The sequence below is a fragment of the Balearica regulorum genome, chromosome 7 (assembly GCF_011004875.1).
Source record: "Balearica regulorum gibbericeps isolate bBalReg1 chromosome 7, bBalReg1.pri, whole genome shotgun sequence".
Taxonomy (NCBI): domain Eukaryota; kingdom Metazoa; phylum Chordata; class Aves; order Gruiformes; family Gruidae; genus Balearica; species Balearica regulorum.
In genome coordinates, this window is record NC_046190.1 from 22,553,022 (window position 1) to 22,570,699 (window position 17,678).

At 39.9% G+C, this 17,678-nt stretch overlaps 1 protein-coding gene across 1 annotated transcript in view; it reads left to right on the forward strand.

Annotated features, from left to right (window-relative positions):
- The first annotated feature begins 318 nt into the window (after positions 1-318).
- TM9SF3 (transmembrane 9 superfamily member 3) overlaps positions 319-17,678 on the forward strand; it is a 48,291-nt gene continuing 30,931 nt past the window's right edge. The window contains 3 exon segments of the mRNA XM_075758484.1: positions 319-531; positions 533-544; positions 10,112-10,307. Of these exon segments, the coding sequence (XP_075614599.1) occupies positions 334-531; positions 533-544; positions 10,112-10,307 (406 nt within the window). The 5' untranslated portion in view covers positions 319-333.

Genomic DNA, 17,678 nt, shown 5'->3' on the forward strand with positions numbered 1-17,678 from the left:
ACGCCACCCGTCACGTTTGAGGGTACATGCACAGAGCCCTGCGTCACGTTGTCCTCAGATAATTCTAGATTATTTCATTGATACCTAATGGCTTTATCAGCTCACTGAGCTCCGACACGCCGTACCGTTTTAAACGCCCGCGGTGTCCGGGCGCTTCGTGCCCCGCCTCCCCTCCCTTTGTGTCCGCAGCCCCTGCTCCGCCCGCCGGCACCGACCTGCCCCCCCCGGCGGGGGCAGAGCCGAGGACGAGGCCGGGCCCCGCGCAGCCGTCCCCGGCGCTCGGCTTGGCTCCTGGCGGCTGCCGTAGGCGCCGCGCTTCCGGCGTGCGGCCGGATGACGTGGCCGGGCGGAGCGGAAGTAGCGTCGCGGGTCGGCGTTGGCGGCGGGGCGCGGGCCGGCTCCGCGGCGGGGCCTGCTGCGTGCGCGGGGACGCCGAAGCCCGAGATGGCGGCGCCCGGGCTGCAGCTCTGTGCGGCCGCCGCGCTGCTGCTCCTCCTCCTGTGCCTGCCGCTGCGCGCCCGCGCCGACGAAGCACGAGCACACGGTGAGGCGGGTCCCGGCCTCCCCTGGGGGCCGCCGCGGCGCTCGGGCCGGCAGCCCCGGGCCTCCTCCCCGCGGGCCCTGCTGCCGCCGAGGGGCGGTGGCGCCCGCAGCGGCCCGGAGAGCGCGGTCGGTGGGTGGGTGGGTGGGTGGGCGGGCGGGGAGCGACGGGCCGCGGCCTGGAGGGTAACGGGCGCGGCGGGTGGCGGCCGCCCTCGCAGCAAGCGGGTGGCTCCTGCCCCGCGGGGCTTCCTTCTCATCTTCTCGCGCTACTCGGGGGGGTTCGGCCGCGCGAACCGAGCTTGTAGGGGGGATCGGGTCCCGTCCTGTCTAATTCGGTGCGGGCGGGACGCTCGGGGTGCTCGGGGAAGGGCTACCGGAGTTTTCTGATCCGGTTTGGACATCCTTGCGCCGGCCGCTAGCGTGGGCAGCCGTGCGGGCGGGTGCTGTAGCGCTGAGAACCGCGTGTCCCACCTTTTCCTGGAGGCAGATAAAAGCCCCGGCAGGTATGCGTGCGTTGTGTAAAGAGGGCTGCCTTGCTGTTTGACTTGTGCTCTGCGGGAACGGTCACCTCTTCCGGGAGGATGTTTGCATTTGCTTCCGAACAAAAGCCCGAGCCGGAGCGTGGTTCCGCGCTGCCTGCGCGGTGACGGGCCCCGTGGGCAACCCGCTGCCGTGTGACAGCCCGCTTCGGCGGGGCGGGGGGGCTGTGCAGCCGGCGGCTGGGCTGAGGAGTGAGAGCAGGGCGGGGGGGGGGGTCTCGGACGTGGAACACTGACGCGGACCCTAAGGAAAACGGGTGCATAAAATAGTGCTGACTTGAGCGCTCGCCTATGGGCATGGACATGTTTTTTTCTAAGTGCTTGCAATATCAGCCCAAAAGAATCTCTAGGAAGTAAATACCTGTGCTTCATCAGCTTCTAAGTTTGCTTCGGAGCATTGTTTCCCGTGTTTTTTGGTGTGCGAGGGTGGAAGTCTGTGTGATGAGCTGAGATGTGATTTTGGAACGAGACTTAGCTGAAAATCATCCCTGTTCCGCACAAGTGGGTGGATTGGAGTGTGGCTGTGACTGAACGCCATGTCTGTCTATTCAGAACTTGGTGCTCTTGAGCCGCCTGGCTGGTGAGCACTTGCTCGGTTTCTTAACATACCTTTCTCTAGGGGTGGTATGGTAAGCTTAATGAGTGTTTTTAATAAAACAAATAAATAGTGCTGGTAGGTTTTGTATAAGCAATAGTTAATTAGTTGCCTAATTCCATGCGTTCATGATACTTGAAAACTGTTTAGGCTTGTCTTATTTTTTAAAAGCTAATGGAATTTAGCTGCAGTTAATGACAGAAAAGTTAAGCTAATCTTGAGTACTTTCAAGGAGCAGATATTCTCTGAACTAGCTTAGGTCCCGGTTTTGTGGCCGAACCTGTATTTTAGGGTTAGGTTTCTGCTGAGGTGAGATGGTTTCAGCATAGCGCTATGTTTATTTTAAAGGCTGTTTGATTTGAGGGATCCCTAATCATTTAATATTGGTAGTCTGGGGAAAAAGGATTTTGTAAAGCTGTCATTGAATTTATTTATTTTTGAGCTCTCCCTTCACAAGTGAATTCTTAGGGGTTTTAGGTCTTCTGCATGATTACCTAAACAATTACCAATGGAAATAACAAATTCATTTTGAAGTCTTGTAATTTGTTCATCTAAACTACTCAAGAATATGACTCTGTCTCTGGGTTTAGTATTCTTGTTCATATGGTGTCCAGTTTAGTAACGTCACGTGATAGGAATAGCTGATGTAGGAAGACAGCTCCCTTTTTTTTGGAAGGCTGTGTTGTTACTTAGATATTTTGATACTTTAATATCATGCAGGAGATTGGAGTGGAAGCATTAATACCATGAATGAAACATGAACAGGATTTTGTAGTAGCACAGTGGTTTTGAGATTAAGAATCTGAATGAAATATTCCTTAAATACTGCATTTTAATAAATTTCAGGTTTGAATGTAGTTGCAGTTGGAAGATTAGTTTTTCTATAACTGAAGTGCTTTATTACATTTTGGAGGCTCTGCCAGCTTTTGGGTTAAGTGGAGGGCAATAGTAGCATGCTGATTCAGGGCTTGGTAACTTCAAAATGTAACTTTTCACTAACTTTAAAACTCGAGTCCTGTTGGTAGGAATACACACCATTATGAGCTGCCGTTTCCTTATTGATGCTTTAGTGTGCAGCTTCTTGTGCCCAAGCACTTGGTCGTATCTGGTTGAATGTGTGTTGTTACATCATGCCACAGGTTACTTTTAACTGCTGGTGTACGGGGCCTTGCCTGTATTGAGCATGCTGAACATTTAGAAGTACTGGCTTAGGTGGTTAATGCTCTGTGTTAGCAGGTTAATTTTTTTAATTCCTTTACTGCTGCTATAATACATAATAGTATACAATATTTATAAAAGAATGCGCACATATAATATGTCTTTTTTGTTTAAATATACATTGGTGCTAATGTTTGATATCTGTCCTTTATAACTTTAGGACTGCATAAGCAAATACTATAAAAGGTCATTGTGAGAGGATGCTACATGAAGCTCTAGGACTATAAGTACTAGTGTTTCTGGAGAAACTAGGTATGGATAGCTTAGTTGGATCAACAGCTAAATCCTTTATCTTAAATTTGAATTAGTGTTTAAAAAACAGTGTCTGCATTTCTTTAGGGGAAGAATAGTATAAATACAAGTATAAGATAAAGACGTGGGTGTTTAAAATCAATGATGTTTAAATAGCAGTTTAAAAATCTCCCATTATGAAAAGGCAGGGCAGCAGTGTAACTACAGACCACAGCAGAACAATTTACCAGAAACTAACTGAAAATTTGTCTGCTGATTCTTTAACTTATTTTCGTGCTTCAAAGTGTGTCATGTACCTGCTTTTTGTCTGTATTCTGATAATTGCACCATTTTTTTGACAGTTGGCCTTTTACTTGTGAAGTGATAGCATAAACAAGATATTGGTGCCCTTATCACAATGTACATTGATCCTGCAGAAGCAGGGTTCCTGGCCCCTGCCTGGCCTTTGCTTTCACATCTTTTCTTTCTAGACTTGTTGGAGTTGATAAAATAGGCCGTAAAAATATTCTGAAATATCCTAGGGGTTTTTTTTGGTGGGGGAATGGTCTAGGGCGTAGGTAGCATTTTAATTTTAATGTTGCTTCAATTTAATTATTGGTGCTCTATAAGCATGGAAAAACATGACAAACATTGAAAAATAAACAAAACCCAGCCTATGCTGTGTTGCATTATAATGATTAAGAAAAGCATTTTTGTTTAACTTTTAGCCTGATGAAGTACGTTAAAACCCTGAGCATGTGAAGCTTGTTTAAAATTAATACATAAAATTCTGAAATTTTTATAGTATCTGTAAATTGTCAGTTAGAGAAACACTGTAGAAAATATTCTGTGCATGTAAAACATGGTACCTCTTTGCATGTGAAGTTGTGTGCAGACGAGCAGCCTTATTCATTTTTAAAGTTCTCATAGTTCCATTTTGAAGAGGTGAAATAAATGTCAGAGAAGCAGAGCGTGGTGTGCCTGAGTAACCTTGTGCATCTAGGAAGTGTAGCAGTGAAAGGACTGCTTGTACCATGGCTCAGGCTGTGCTGCCGGTACAGTTCTAGCTGTGTTTTGGTGAGGCCTACCATTCAGAGAGAAATGTAGAGATGTTACTAGAAATAACCTGCTTTGTCCGAAGGAGAGCATGCAGCTGAAATCCACGGCTTAATGGACTGTGGATATGAGCTGCAGACATTGAGTAGTATCACAGTGCTTGATGGATAGAATATCTGTAAGATACTGGGGACTAGAAGCCTGGGATATTACTTGCTGGTTGAGTCTTACCTGCTGCCTCTCTTATTTCCTGTCCTGCTTCTGCAGCTTTGCTCTACCAGTAGCAGATAATGTTGGTCCTTTTTCCCCCAAAAGTTGTGCTGCTGTTCAAGGAGTTGCATCGTAGAAAGCCTTACTCCAAACTTCAACTTGAGAAAAGGAGTAAAATTGCATACTTTCTGAAAGAAACTATCTTGATTTGAGTTTATTTTGCTGAATCATCACATAAGATTTGGTAGTTCTTAATTGTCTCTCTGCCTCTGTCATTTTTTGCAAAGTGTTTTCAGGGTTTAAGAAAGAATATCAACAACCTGCCAGTCTCATATCCTTTTATGTAGCCTTTCATATACTGACTTAATCTAGCCTTAATGCTTTTATAGAATAAATAGCTTATTTGTAGGGCTACCATGCTGATTTCTAGGGTTGTGCAAAGAGAACATTAAGTTGCTTTCCACATCACAAGTACCCTATTGGGTAACAGGAAAGAAAGATGCATGTATTGTGCTGAAGATAGTATTGCTATGCTTGAATAGTTTTTAAACCATACAGGTATATGGAAATTGTCTTTGTATTATGCATCAAAGTGGCACGCACATGAGTTTTCAGGAGTTGTGTGGCCATAGAAGAAGTCCTACGCTGGCCAGGTCAAACTGTGCAAGCTTCATGACAGTTTAATATTCTGCAGGGGACTAGAATGGTAGTGTTGCCTCGCTGCCAGTATAGAAGGATTAAAGGTGATTTTAGCTTGCACATGCACAGCATCTCTATAACCCAGTGCTCTGAAGAGGCAGTGTGACCGTACTGTGCTGCTTTGGAACAGATGTCCCCAGCTCTGATGAGGGTTGTAGCTGATATGTAGTTGCACTTGAGGTGCAGATTGACCCTCCACCACCTGAGTGACAAGTACAGAAAAAAGTACCAGCATATGGTAGGTAATGTGTGTTGATGCTGAGACTCGTTCGGGCAGGTTTTGCACAGTTGAAATAGATCGTTATATACTCCATATAGGTACCGAAATTATTGAGCTCACATTAAGCTTAGTGCAGAAAAAGATGCAAGCCAAACTTGCTATGCTTACAGAACAAGCACTACATTTTTTCATAAATGACAGTAAGTAAATGGTATTTAAAATTGTGTATTGTAGTCTTCTCTCATATTTGGAAGTAGTGAACTCTGCGAATTCTGTCACCATTACCAAGTTGTTAAATGCTTGTGTCTGTGAATTTAATTAGAATCTCTGAGCTGTATGCAGTATATTGTCCCTTCCTATGAACCAAAACCAGAAGCGCTTGCTGAGGTATACCCAGATAGAGATTGCAGCATCTTGTTTGTTGACGTTTTTTGCCTTGTCAGCTACTGTGTTCTTACTAGGACACTGGTGTCCATCTTCTGGCATGTGAAAAGCTGCCTTTCCACCATCTAATTCTGTGCAAACAAGTCAGGAAAGAGAATGAAGAACAAAAAAGAATTTTAGAAGTAGCAGTACTTCAGTACAGCAAAATAAATCCTTCATGGTAGGAAGATGTTTGAAACTTGTTTTCATAAGGGATGAAGATAAAATTACATTGACGCATAAGTGTAACTCTAGATACTAGATTTATGTCACTCAAATTATCTGGAGTCTACTCTGCAGATCATTAATTTTATTTCAGATTATTTTAGTTTGACACATTATTTAATTACTACTTGCCCCTGTTGCAAGCCTCAGTAGTTTAGATACAGCTGTAATAGGAATATGTTTGTTTCTTTTCTAAAAGTCCTATAGCAGTGATGGGTCAAATAGTGACTCGGGACTCTTAATCATGTGTGGAATGAAAGCAAGAGATTTTTATTTAGATCTGTTACGATGACAACTGTTCTTGGTGATTTAACTTGTTGGATGTGTAGTGTGGATATTCTTGCACATTGTAGCCGAATTCCTCCTTTGTTTGTTCAGTACCTGAATTGATAGGGAGTTCTTGATACTTTTTTCATGTTTTCTGAGATACAGCAGAATCTCAATGAGTCAAAGTATTTTGCTTGCTGATTATATAGCAGAAGATAAGGAAACTACTACACTTACAGTTGGTTATGCAAGTTTCATATTGCTGTATAACAATTTTTGCAAGAGACTATTGGACTCTTCACATCCTGTCTTGTTCTGTGTTGGTTTTGACTATGAGTTATTGCTGACTTGCCTGCTAAGGTTAACAGAACGTAATAGGATTTTGATTTGCTTTTTTGTGTTCAGAGCTCAGATGGTACAGTTAAACAGTTGCTCATCAGAACAGTAAAAATAAGAATTCATGGTCCTTCTGTTTTGTCACTTTGTCCAGTGTGTCTAAGGCCGATCAGTTCCTGATGAAATGAGCAGTTTCTTCAATGTATTCTTTCTGCTGAGAATGAAAGGTGGTGCTATGGAGCTGAAACTTTCTTTCTGTTTTCTATGGCTCCAAGTTTTCCACAGTTTGCAGGAGACTCCACATATGCTGAAAGAAGATGTAAAAGAGCATGACAGTAGTTGAAACTACTGCAAGACTGACGATGAATGTGTTGACCAAAATCTGGCTGCTACTGGATACAGCGTACCCTGAGTGCTGTGGCTCCCTTGGAACCAGGGCTTTCTTAGCAACTTATGTTATCTCTCTTGTAGTTGCTGGAAGGTATGTTGTGTGTTAGCCTCCTCTGGACCTAGAAGTTCTTGTACAGAGGTGACAGAACAGTCCTATGAGATACTCTTAATTCTTTGTCTTGCCTAACTAAGAATTATTTTGTGTAAGTGTGTCAACGCTGTCATTTGTTGTAGATGATTTGATATTGTGAAGGCAGTAATGAAACAGAAAAACAAAAAACCCAAGCTGCCACAAACTTGAACTCTTTGACAGTACTGAGTTCTTGCCAACAAATTACCCTACCCCTAGGGTAAGATGATAAGAGTGAGATATGTCATGACAGGGAAGCATACTTAAATGTGAAAGCTCATCTTTGTAATTGACAATGAGCAAAGCCCAACAAATGTAGGGAGAAGAAAATCTGTTTGAGTTTCTTCTAGACACCCACCCCCCACCCCAATTCAGGCTGAAGTTCCTTAAGCTGGGTTTCTTACTATAGCGCTCTTAATTTTGGGAGGGCACTGGGAGAACCTGATGGACTGCAAATTGCTGTGAGTAGCCTGGGATGGCTGAGGTGCCATGTTAGGTAGCAGTCCTGAACAGATTTCTCTTGTGCTGTTCTGGGATGTTGAGAGAAGGAGGAAGTAATAAATGTAGGACTGAATGCTTTGCTTATGTTTGGTTGTCCCTTTTCTCTCCAGAGCAGATTGATGGCATCTTGGAGTCACTGTGGGAGAAACTTGTAGGCCCTGAAGAAAGGCTAAGCATCATGCGCATAAGAGACAAGCAAAACCGAATTTTGTTACTATAGATGTAATTACAATGTAGTTACCTTATTAGATCAGAAAATGTAACAAGATTTTGAATAGTATGTTCTTAAGAAGTTGGTTTCTGTCAATTGAAGGTGGTCTGATGTAGTCCAAAAGTGCAGAGATCCCAACTCAGCATGATGCAGGTCAGAAACATGAAGCTAAGTAAAGCAGTGGTCAGTGCTTTCTTTATTCAGGCACTGTCAAAGCTAAGTTCACAGACCTAAGGATGTTGTCATATTCTATTGCTGAAGGTTGAACAGAGACATAGCTTGGTTCACCTGTGAGCTGTTGCATTACAGGGAGCAATGCTAAAGTGGGCTTTTGACAAGTTAAGACCATTTTGAGAAAGCGCTGAAAATATGTTCTGCGGCTGTTGGAGGAAGAAACAGGTGTGCTGAGCATAACAGACTAGAAAGAGATATGGACCAACTTGTCCCTTGCTACATTGGCAAGAGCTAGAGGCAGTATCGTAGTGCACATTCTGCTATCTGCTTCGGCTGCTTCGGGGGCTGGAACTGGGATTTTTCTTTCTTTCTTCCTTCTTTCCCAACTTTCTTTGAAGTTGGACATCTGTGCTGTGCTGGTATAACCTTTCTGGTTGCTGGTAGAGAGGGGGACTGTCTACTTTCTCTTGCTGTGTTGTTTACTCTTTCTTTGCTCCTTCACTGACATTCTTTACCTCTCAGAAATACTCTGAAGTGTATGCTCTGCAAATGGGCAGGTTTGTGAAACTGGTAAGTGTTTGGTGTCTGCTGCAGCTCAGAATGAAATTAGTAAGATATTTAAAGTTTCTTGTTGGAGATTGCTCACGTAAGAGGCTGGAATGACCCCTGTGCATCTTTGTAAACAAAAAAGATGAGGCTTGTAATTGAGATGACGTGAGATTAAATTATTTCCCAAAACATGTTTGTTTAAATCATTGAGTTTAACTTTTAAACACTTCATCTGAAGAATTTATTGCATTCCACGTGCAGGTAATTATTTCTGAGTTAACCTTTTGGTATGACTGTGGTTATTCAGAATAAATGGAGTTGAAGAACCTTTGTTCATTTGTTAAAAAGGGAGATGCAGAACTATATTCGGTATTTCAACTGTGCTCTATGAAATAGTTATGGCTAATTAACATTTGACTTTCCTTTCCTCTCCAGTGTGTTCTGTGTTAGTATATTGGTCTTAAAATAGTACTTCATTCTTCTGTACTAAAAAAAAACCATAAAAAACTCAGGGTCTATATGGTGATTGTGTTTGCAGGTGTGTACAGTTATAAGTAGGGGTTTTTCCTGCCTTAACAGTTAGATTGCTGTCCCTCCTAATCTGTTGAAATTATAGAAAGTGAAGGCGTTGCGTTAAGCGAGAGGCTTTGTAGTAACTAGCAAACTTGATGCCTCATCCACATGCATTCTGATGTAGTGTGAGTAATGATTTCAGATCACCTAACTCTCCTGAATTCATGCGGTATTTGAATACTGGGAGATGAATGCCTTTAAAGACTTTGTTGTTGTTGAAAGGTTATGGGGGCTTGAAAAAAATTACTGGCTCCTAGCCAAGGAATAAGTTTTCCTGGCTAACTGTAGCTGTGGAAAGTGAAGGGTGGACATTCCCAGAGAGAATTTCGTGGCAGCCACCAGACTCCTTGCCTTTCTGTTTTTTTAGTGTGAGAATGTTGGAAACACATCAAAATACAGTCCTTCTGTCTGACTTTTTTGTCTCTTGGCTACTGTAGGTATGTCACGTTTTAATTTTAGTGCTTACTGTGAGGCGTTGCACTCTTCTGGAAATTATGAATGTAATTTATACCATTACAAAAATGAAAAGGAATTGCATTTTAGGAAAATACAGTATACCTGTCGCCATGGGTAGATTACTTGATTTATTTGCTAAAATCTTGTTTAACAAGATGTTAGTCTGATATTTCCTTTCTCTCAGTGGAGATTAGTAGAGTTTTGCTTTTAACTGATGCGTGTTTCCACAAAATTTGTAAAAGCTTATTTATTTTTGAGACTTCTGCTTTTCTCCACTTCAGCTGTCTGCATCTTCTGCTTCACTGTTAAATTTGTATGAATCCTCCTCTTGTGATATTTCAGCGATAGGCTCTAAGAAACTGTGTGACCAACTAAGCTTGTTTTTGTAGGAAAGCAGGCTGAAAATCCCTGCCACCCAAAAGTCAAAAATACTCAACTGTCTTTAAATGTAACTGTTGCCTGTGATTGAACAGTCCTGCCTTGCTAGTTAATATGAATGAGATGGTTTCTTGAATATTTTTATTCTGCTGGGATTCTCATCTAACTCAATAACTTTACCTTTCAGTACCAAGATAAAGAGGAAGTTGTTTTATGGATGAATACAGTAGGACCCTACCACAATCGCCAAGAAACGTACAAATACTTCTCTCTCCCTTTCTGTGTGGGATCAAAAAAAAGCATCAGCCATTACCATGAAACCCTAGGAGAAGCACTTCAAGGAGTTGAATTGGAATTTAGTGGTCTTGACATCAAATTTAAAGGTAAGCAATTGAAAGTGCATTTAGTAACTTAAAAAAAACCCCATGCAGCCTTAATACTTGATTTTTGAACTAGAAGAACTGAAAGCTTGCCACTGCTAGTAACTGAGCGTATTTTGTATTGTTGCTTGAAATGCCCTGCAAGGTTATCTGCTACCATTGGCTTTTCAATTTACAGTAAAGTTTTCATCTATGTGCCCTTTAAGGAAGATGCTTGTAGCAGATACACGCTTCTGAAGTAACTGATTACATTTTATAAAGTAAAACTGAGCTTTTCTGCGTATGATGATTAAAAGTATATTTACTGGAATTAATATTCTGGAATTATAAATTCTGAAGATGTAAATTTTTCCTATGATATTCCTATGAATACTTGCAGACTCTCTGCATTTGGAAAGGAGTAGCAAGGGCTCAACATCTCAAAGTTCTACCTTCACACAAAGTTAACTGTTGTGTCCTTCTGGTTGCTGTCTATAGTTTAAAATACCTTTGACAAATACCTTTATATTATTGGCTCTAACTCATCATATGCCAGTTGGGATGGAGCTGGTCTGTTGTTTGGGGTTTTTTTTTTCTGTTGTTTTCTGCTCTCTCCCTCTTTTCATACTGTTTCCAGAGATGACATTTAACTTTTTTTGCAAATACATTTTTTTGGTGTTATGGGCTGAGTCTTCTATTACATAATTTCTCTGTGTGGTACCAGTTTCTCTTTGGTACCCAGAGGACGTTTTAGATATCAGTAACTGGTTGTTGCAGAGGTTCAAATAACACCACATTCTTTTTGTCTGTATTGAATGTTAACATTTATATTTTTTAATCCAATTTGGGTTTTCTGTGTATATGTATTTTTTTTTCCCTGGAGGGCTACATTTCATTGCAATCACCAATGCTTAATTAGTTGGAGAATATAAGTGTAGTCTTTCTTGTCTGAGCATTTGCAATCAGATGGGAATTAGTTTCTGTAAGTTACAAAAGTTTTTTCCAAAACTGGACATCTGCAAAATAAGAGACTTGATGATGTTTTTGTTCTAAGCAGGATAAGTGGAATAAGAGATTGAAAGTTTGTTAAACCCATAAATTCTTCACAATTTTTTAAGTTGCATATGGGATAGCAAGTTGAATCTTTCCTTTTAAGAAAGGAGACCTGTACATGCACAATCACTGTAAAACAGCCCTAACTGGTTTGCAAGACTTGTAACCTGCTGAAAATTGTATCCAATATGGGAGAAATAGTTTTCCTGTCAAACCTCATAGAATACGCTCAGAAACATGAAATGGAAAGAACAGAGAAGGCAACTGGCAGCAATTCAACACGTCTGTGATGGTTAAGTAAAACTCCTGTTGCCAGAATATGACAAATACATGTTTTTACAGCCAGTTACATGTGTAATTTTTACTTCCTTTAATTGCCCCATCTTTACAAAGAGATTGTGTTATTCCAGTGACAAGTGGAATAGATCTCTAGATGCAGCACCAAACCGAAAAGACTGGAAGGTTTGTGAATTAGTGTTTCCTGTTATGAAGTGTCCTGTTCCCAGATTTATTTTCTGAAGATTATCCATAGTTATGTTATTCCCCCATCACATCAAATTTTTGCTAGATCAAGTCTTTAATTTTGTCACTGGGAGTACTGAGAAGATTGTGCTGTTCTGTAGCTCACTTTTCAGCACTTCTGTCTTGGACCTGCCCTTTTCCTTATTGGTAGTAATTTAGTAATCTGTTTTTATAGTGGAAGTGTTGAGATGATACAAGGGAAGGAAATGAAGTGACTCAACATTAGAACTGGCTGAAATGCTTGAAAAATTTTCTTCTTTAGGGGTCCAAAAAAGCTAGAGCCTCTGTTGTACCAGAAGTACACGCAGTAGTCAGGCTGGTTTAGATTTGTAAAGCATGTTTACCTTCTTTTTCCTGAAGTAACAGGTGAGATAGATGAAACTTTCAGTTTATCTTTTGTCTCCTCTTGTGACCACTGTATAGTCTGTAGTCAGATGTAGTTTAGCTTTCTGGAGTATTTTCTGCCATTTCTGAGGGAAATATGCAGAAGCAGAGCATTGGACAAATCCATTCTTCTGTGAATACATTCTCAAATGTATTCTAAAAATAATAATGGAGAAATTAATGAGTTTCTGTTTCGGTAATTTTTTAACACTTAGAAAAAAGATACTTAACAACTGTTTTCTTAAACCAAGATAAGTACAACTTGAATAGTACTGAACCTCCAGCTCCCCAATACATAGAAATTGATACCATTCCTATTTGGTTAAGAGAAGTCTTTTGGAATTCAAAACTACAGGGAGCCAAAGCCATCCAGGACTAACATGAATTAAGAATGATGGAAAAGTGCTCTGGTTTTTGTACCCTGTGATTTTTTTGGTTTTGATTATGTCCCTTCCATATTAGTTTATCTGTTGTCTTCTCTAGTTCTTCACTACAGGTGAACCTGTTTTTCTTAAGTCTTCTTTTGCTTTCAGGTTAGGAGTTTCAGATTCTGATTCACAACTGCTTGTGCTGATGTTTTGACACAGGAAGTTTTAGATTTTTATAAGTATTATTTATTGTGAAAAATTGAGTGCAGTTTCTTCGGGATTTAAGGTCTGGTCTTCCACTCATACTAGCTTTTTCAGGTGCCTTTTTGCACCTCTGGTGGCTTTACCAGTGCATACCAGATATGTAGTTGCTATATTGGGTTATAGTCTTCCAGACAGACTGGGCATGGTGTCCTTCAAAACAGGCTTTGAATGGGTACGAAAGAGTAGAGATTTCAAAACGAATCAGGTGTGTATGGCTTGTAAGCATAAGGGATTGATGTGCGGTACATTTCCCAGCAAGTGGGGAATTCCTCTTCATCCATGTCCTTTGTTGCTTTAAAAAAAATAAATTATTATTATTAACATATTGGAACTCTGTGTAGATTGCTAATCTGTATTGGGCCTGCAATGAATTCAACTCCTAACCAAAGTGGCTGCAGGTCAGATGTTTTCTATAAAGCAGATGGTACATGGTAGCTGGTTGATGACTAAGTATGTGTACATGATCTGGGAAGCTGTCCATGTGCACTTCTAGTTTTTTCCCTTACAATCTGTGTCCTCTGGATAAAAGATGAAGGCAATAATCTCTTTGCTGTCAGCTGGCATCCAGCAGCTTCTCTATCAGGAGGTGCTTTAGTTTTTCTAGCAGTGGATCCATGAAGGGAAATCTGAATGGGAGTCAACTCTATTTTGCTATCGTTATCTGTTATTAAAAGTATTAAAATATCCTTTTTTCCAAATTTCAGAGAAACAAGTATAAATTAATTGTAGCAGTAGTTATTAGTACTTATTTAATATAAAATTATGTAAAATTTGTTGAAATCCAAATCCCCTTGATATGCAGGTTTTTAAAGTAAAAAACAGAGCAAAGGATTGATATCTGAGATTCATTTTTTACAGGCTTAAAAGCTGTCATAAACCCAGTACCATTTATATCCAATGCACGTAAGAAAATTTAAATTTCATAGACTAGTCCTTAAAATTTAGCATTTGTATAAAGAATTCTTTTCCAATTTGATTGTTGAAATGTGATGGTAGCTCATTTTTTTGGTGACTCTTTAATGGTAGATTTTGTTCTTGGCTGAACAAATGGTATTCACTTTTTAAAAATAATTGTAACTATTGTATCAGTGAAATTGAAATTTTTTTTGTGATGGATAAATTTCATCTCGTTGTGATTAATCCATGCTCCCACCTCTGCACCAGTGGTCCAGAAGGTGCTGCAATGAAATGGAAAGAGTTGTTGGCGATGTTTGTTTGTTTGGGGTTTTTTTCCTTAACAAATAGTAGCTTATGTTTTGGCACCAATAGATTCATATGTTCTTAAGAAAAAGATACAGCTTCAAGGAGTATTGAGTATCTAACATCTACAGCTGAAATAATTGAGAACTACTCAAGTATTTTTCCATAATCATTTAGATGCTTTAATATGCATTTAAATACCTAACCATAGGGACCTGCTTTTCAAAATGTTGGCATGACCATCTGAAAGACTTGTACAGATTTTCTTCGTGAATATGTGAATCACATCTAAGGTCTGAGTTAACAGATAATCATGTTTTTCTTCATGTGTGTTTGGGATTATGGCAAGACTAACAATTACAGGTATTTAAATGAGTGTCATAAGAGTTTACAAAATTAAACTGGATTTGGATTAGAACTGGGGGAATTAGAATTGTTGTAATAAATTAGCTTCTGCAATAAAAACCAGCTCCCTTCTCAACATAGTTTGACTGGATGGCAATAGCAGGTGAGTGTGAAACTGCATGTTGTTCATCGTATTTGAAGAATTACTGAGGCTGCAGCTGCCAGTAACTGAAGTACCATAGGCTGCATAAGCAAAACTGTCAGCTGAATCAGTGGACCTTGCCTCCAATTTTGAAATAGAATAAGAAAATTATGGCTCTGTAGAAATGTGTTCTGCTGAGAATGGAGGTTTGCACTTGAATGCTCCTAGTGGTGACTGGTGGGGCAAATCTACAGTGTATTCAAGAATCCATGGAGTAGTGTTTCTTTTTGTATTTAAGAATGTGTCATGTGAAAGGATACCTGCAACTGTACAGGATAGCTGGATTTCCCTTCTGTTACAAATATGACTCTTATAGCACAGGTCTCAAATCTGTATAAATATATTCGCGAAGAAAGTAATGAATTATTAACATATATTGTAATATAACTTTACATTTTCAGTTGGCTTTATTTCTTGGCAAGCTCAAATCTAGAGTAATAATGCTTTATATATGTAATATGCCAAGTTATTTATTCAGGCATTTGAATTGACCTCCTCTAAGTCTCACCTGAGACCTAGTGAATTATTAAATGTATTGAACATTGGGATCATAGTGACTTCAATTAGAAAATTGATTTTTGACATTGCCATACAATACCAATTAGAGAAGATTAATTTAAAGGGGAAAAGGATTTTTTAACATACTTGAATTTTGCGCTTATTTAGAAATGTTATTAAATGACCATGCTCCTAAGTGAGAACTCCTTGCCCAAGGCTTCCTTCTGCAACACCTCTGGAAAATGACAGCCATTCAGGATGATGTTCAGTGTTGTACTACGAGATGGTCAGATATAAACCATATAAAACTTCATTATATGTTTGAATAAAACCCAATTATCTGGCTGTTCATAGGAAATTTGAAATCTGGCATAAGCACATCTGCTTTTGTAATGAGTCTTGCTTTCATGGTCTTTTGATTGGTTAATGTGCTACTGACTTTACTGAAGCTGTATTATATAGCAGATGTTACCTCTTTTGACATCCCTATTGTGAACACAGCACAAAACACACCCCTAACTTCACACTCCTTGGATACACACACAGCCATAACTTGGGTAAGAGCTAACATACGCAAAACTTTAGATCTAGTAAAGCTGTGATGAAGTAGACTTCAGCTTCCTCAGCCACTGAATGCCATGCTAAGCTACTTGCATTTAATCATTTAACACGCAAGTGGACTAAAGTTTAACCATCTAATCCTGTCCTGTAACTAAACGACAGCTTCAGCATTCTCTGGAGAAAGGAGCACTTGTCTTCATTCCTCTTGCCTTCATTCATTTGTTTTAGGGGGAGATGAGAGGAACCGTACTGTGTAGTATGGCTGAGGGTGAAATCACATACCATATGTAAAGTCACACCTATATTTTGCAAGAATTGAATGAGGTTGTTTCTAATCATCTGCTGGGGTTTTGTGTATGTGCACTGGAGTAACTTGTAACATAGTTGATCCAGAGTGATTGTAATATCTCTGTGATGTCTTTTGGTATTCTGAATACTGGGAGTAAAGTCCATAAAAATGAATGAAGACAGGTTTTTGGTGGCGTGCTGCTGTCTGCAGCTTGGTCAGATGTCAGTGCAGTCATTTCACTTCAAATGAGATTTCAAAGTCCTCTTTTTTGTGTGTTTGTTTATTTTGTTTGGGGTTTTTTTACAGCAGCAAAAGCCACTGTTTACATTTTAGAGTATAAGATGCAGAATGGCTCGTTTCAGTTAGTAAAAAAAAAAAAACCCCACCAAAAAACAAACCAAACCCCAACCAAACTCCCCCCCTCCCCCCAAAAAAACAACAACCAAAAAGTGGCAAATTCCAGGGGTCAGAGCCACCTGAAACCAGCCTGGCCCCTGTAGCACTTCCCCAGATCCTGTGCTAAGTGATGCTTCATTTAACAGCATCTACCAGTTTATCTTTTACCCTTATTTTAATTCACAGTATATTTTCATTTGACCTCTGTGTATTGAACAATCCTTTGTGAATTAAAAAATTTAACATTAGAAAGGTGTTATCCTTTATTGGAGTATAGTATGAAGCTGCTAGAGAGTGACAATGAAGTGCCAAGTATTTTGGAAAGAATTAATTCCTACTTAGCAACAAATCCAGAAGATAAGGATTCTGATTTTTTTTCTTACAATTAATATCAAGATGACTCAAAATCTGTTAAAGTGAAAAAATGCCAAGCAGAAACATTTTTTGGGAGCATAGTCCAAAAAGTATAGGATCCAGCTCAGTAGAGGCATAAATGCAAACTGAAACCTGGATTTGTGAGTGTTTCAGCCACAGTGCCAACTTTAATGGCTTCCCTCTCCTGAACGTACTAATACAAGTCCTGAAAATGTAATCCGTGTCTGAAGTCTTCTTGGGACACTTGTTGACTTGAATGGTTTTGTTACTCCTCTCTTTTTTTTTTCCCCAGCAAAGTTTTATTGCCTAATAAGTTGGTCTGAAAAATGATATTTTTTTTTTCAGTGGAAAAATAAAGCTTAGAGTGCATTTATGAGGTCTTGGAAGAAACAAAAATAGAAAATACTGAAGTTTTCATAAGAAATAGGAGAGAGAGATGCATCCATTCCAGACTAGCATTATTTTCTTCAGGTCTATAGGAAATTACCGCAGCTATGCAGGACTCCTGTTGGCTGGTTTCTTACTGTCTTGCTTCACCAGACTTTGCTTCAGTTTTGCTTGGGCAGATGTACTATGCATCTGTTTATTTTGACAAATTGTCATTATCAGACAAATAGTATTATGTGTTGGAAATATTCTACTTGCCGATGCTTTTTCTGTGCAGGTGATTTGATTTTCTTTGTAAGCTTTATATTGTGGTTAGTGTATAGCAGAAAGCAAGCTGAATTTTGATACCGATTAGAGCTTTACTTAGGGCACAAATTAGTTTTATATACTAGAAATGGGTCCTTGATTCCAGTGATGACAAAAAAAAAAGGGGGGAGGGGGAGCTGGGATTGTTTATGTTCACTTTGTTTCACTGTATTTGCAGAGTGAAAATGTTTACTGAGAAGCGGATGGGAGGTTTTTGTCTCTAAATCTATTGCTGCCTGAATTCT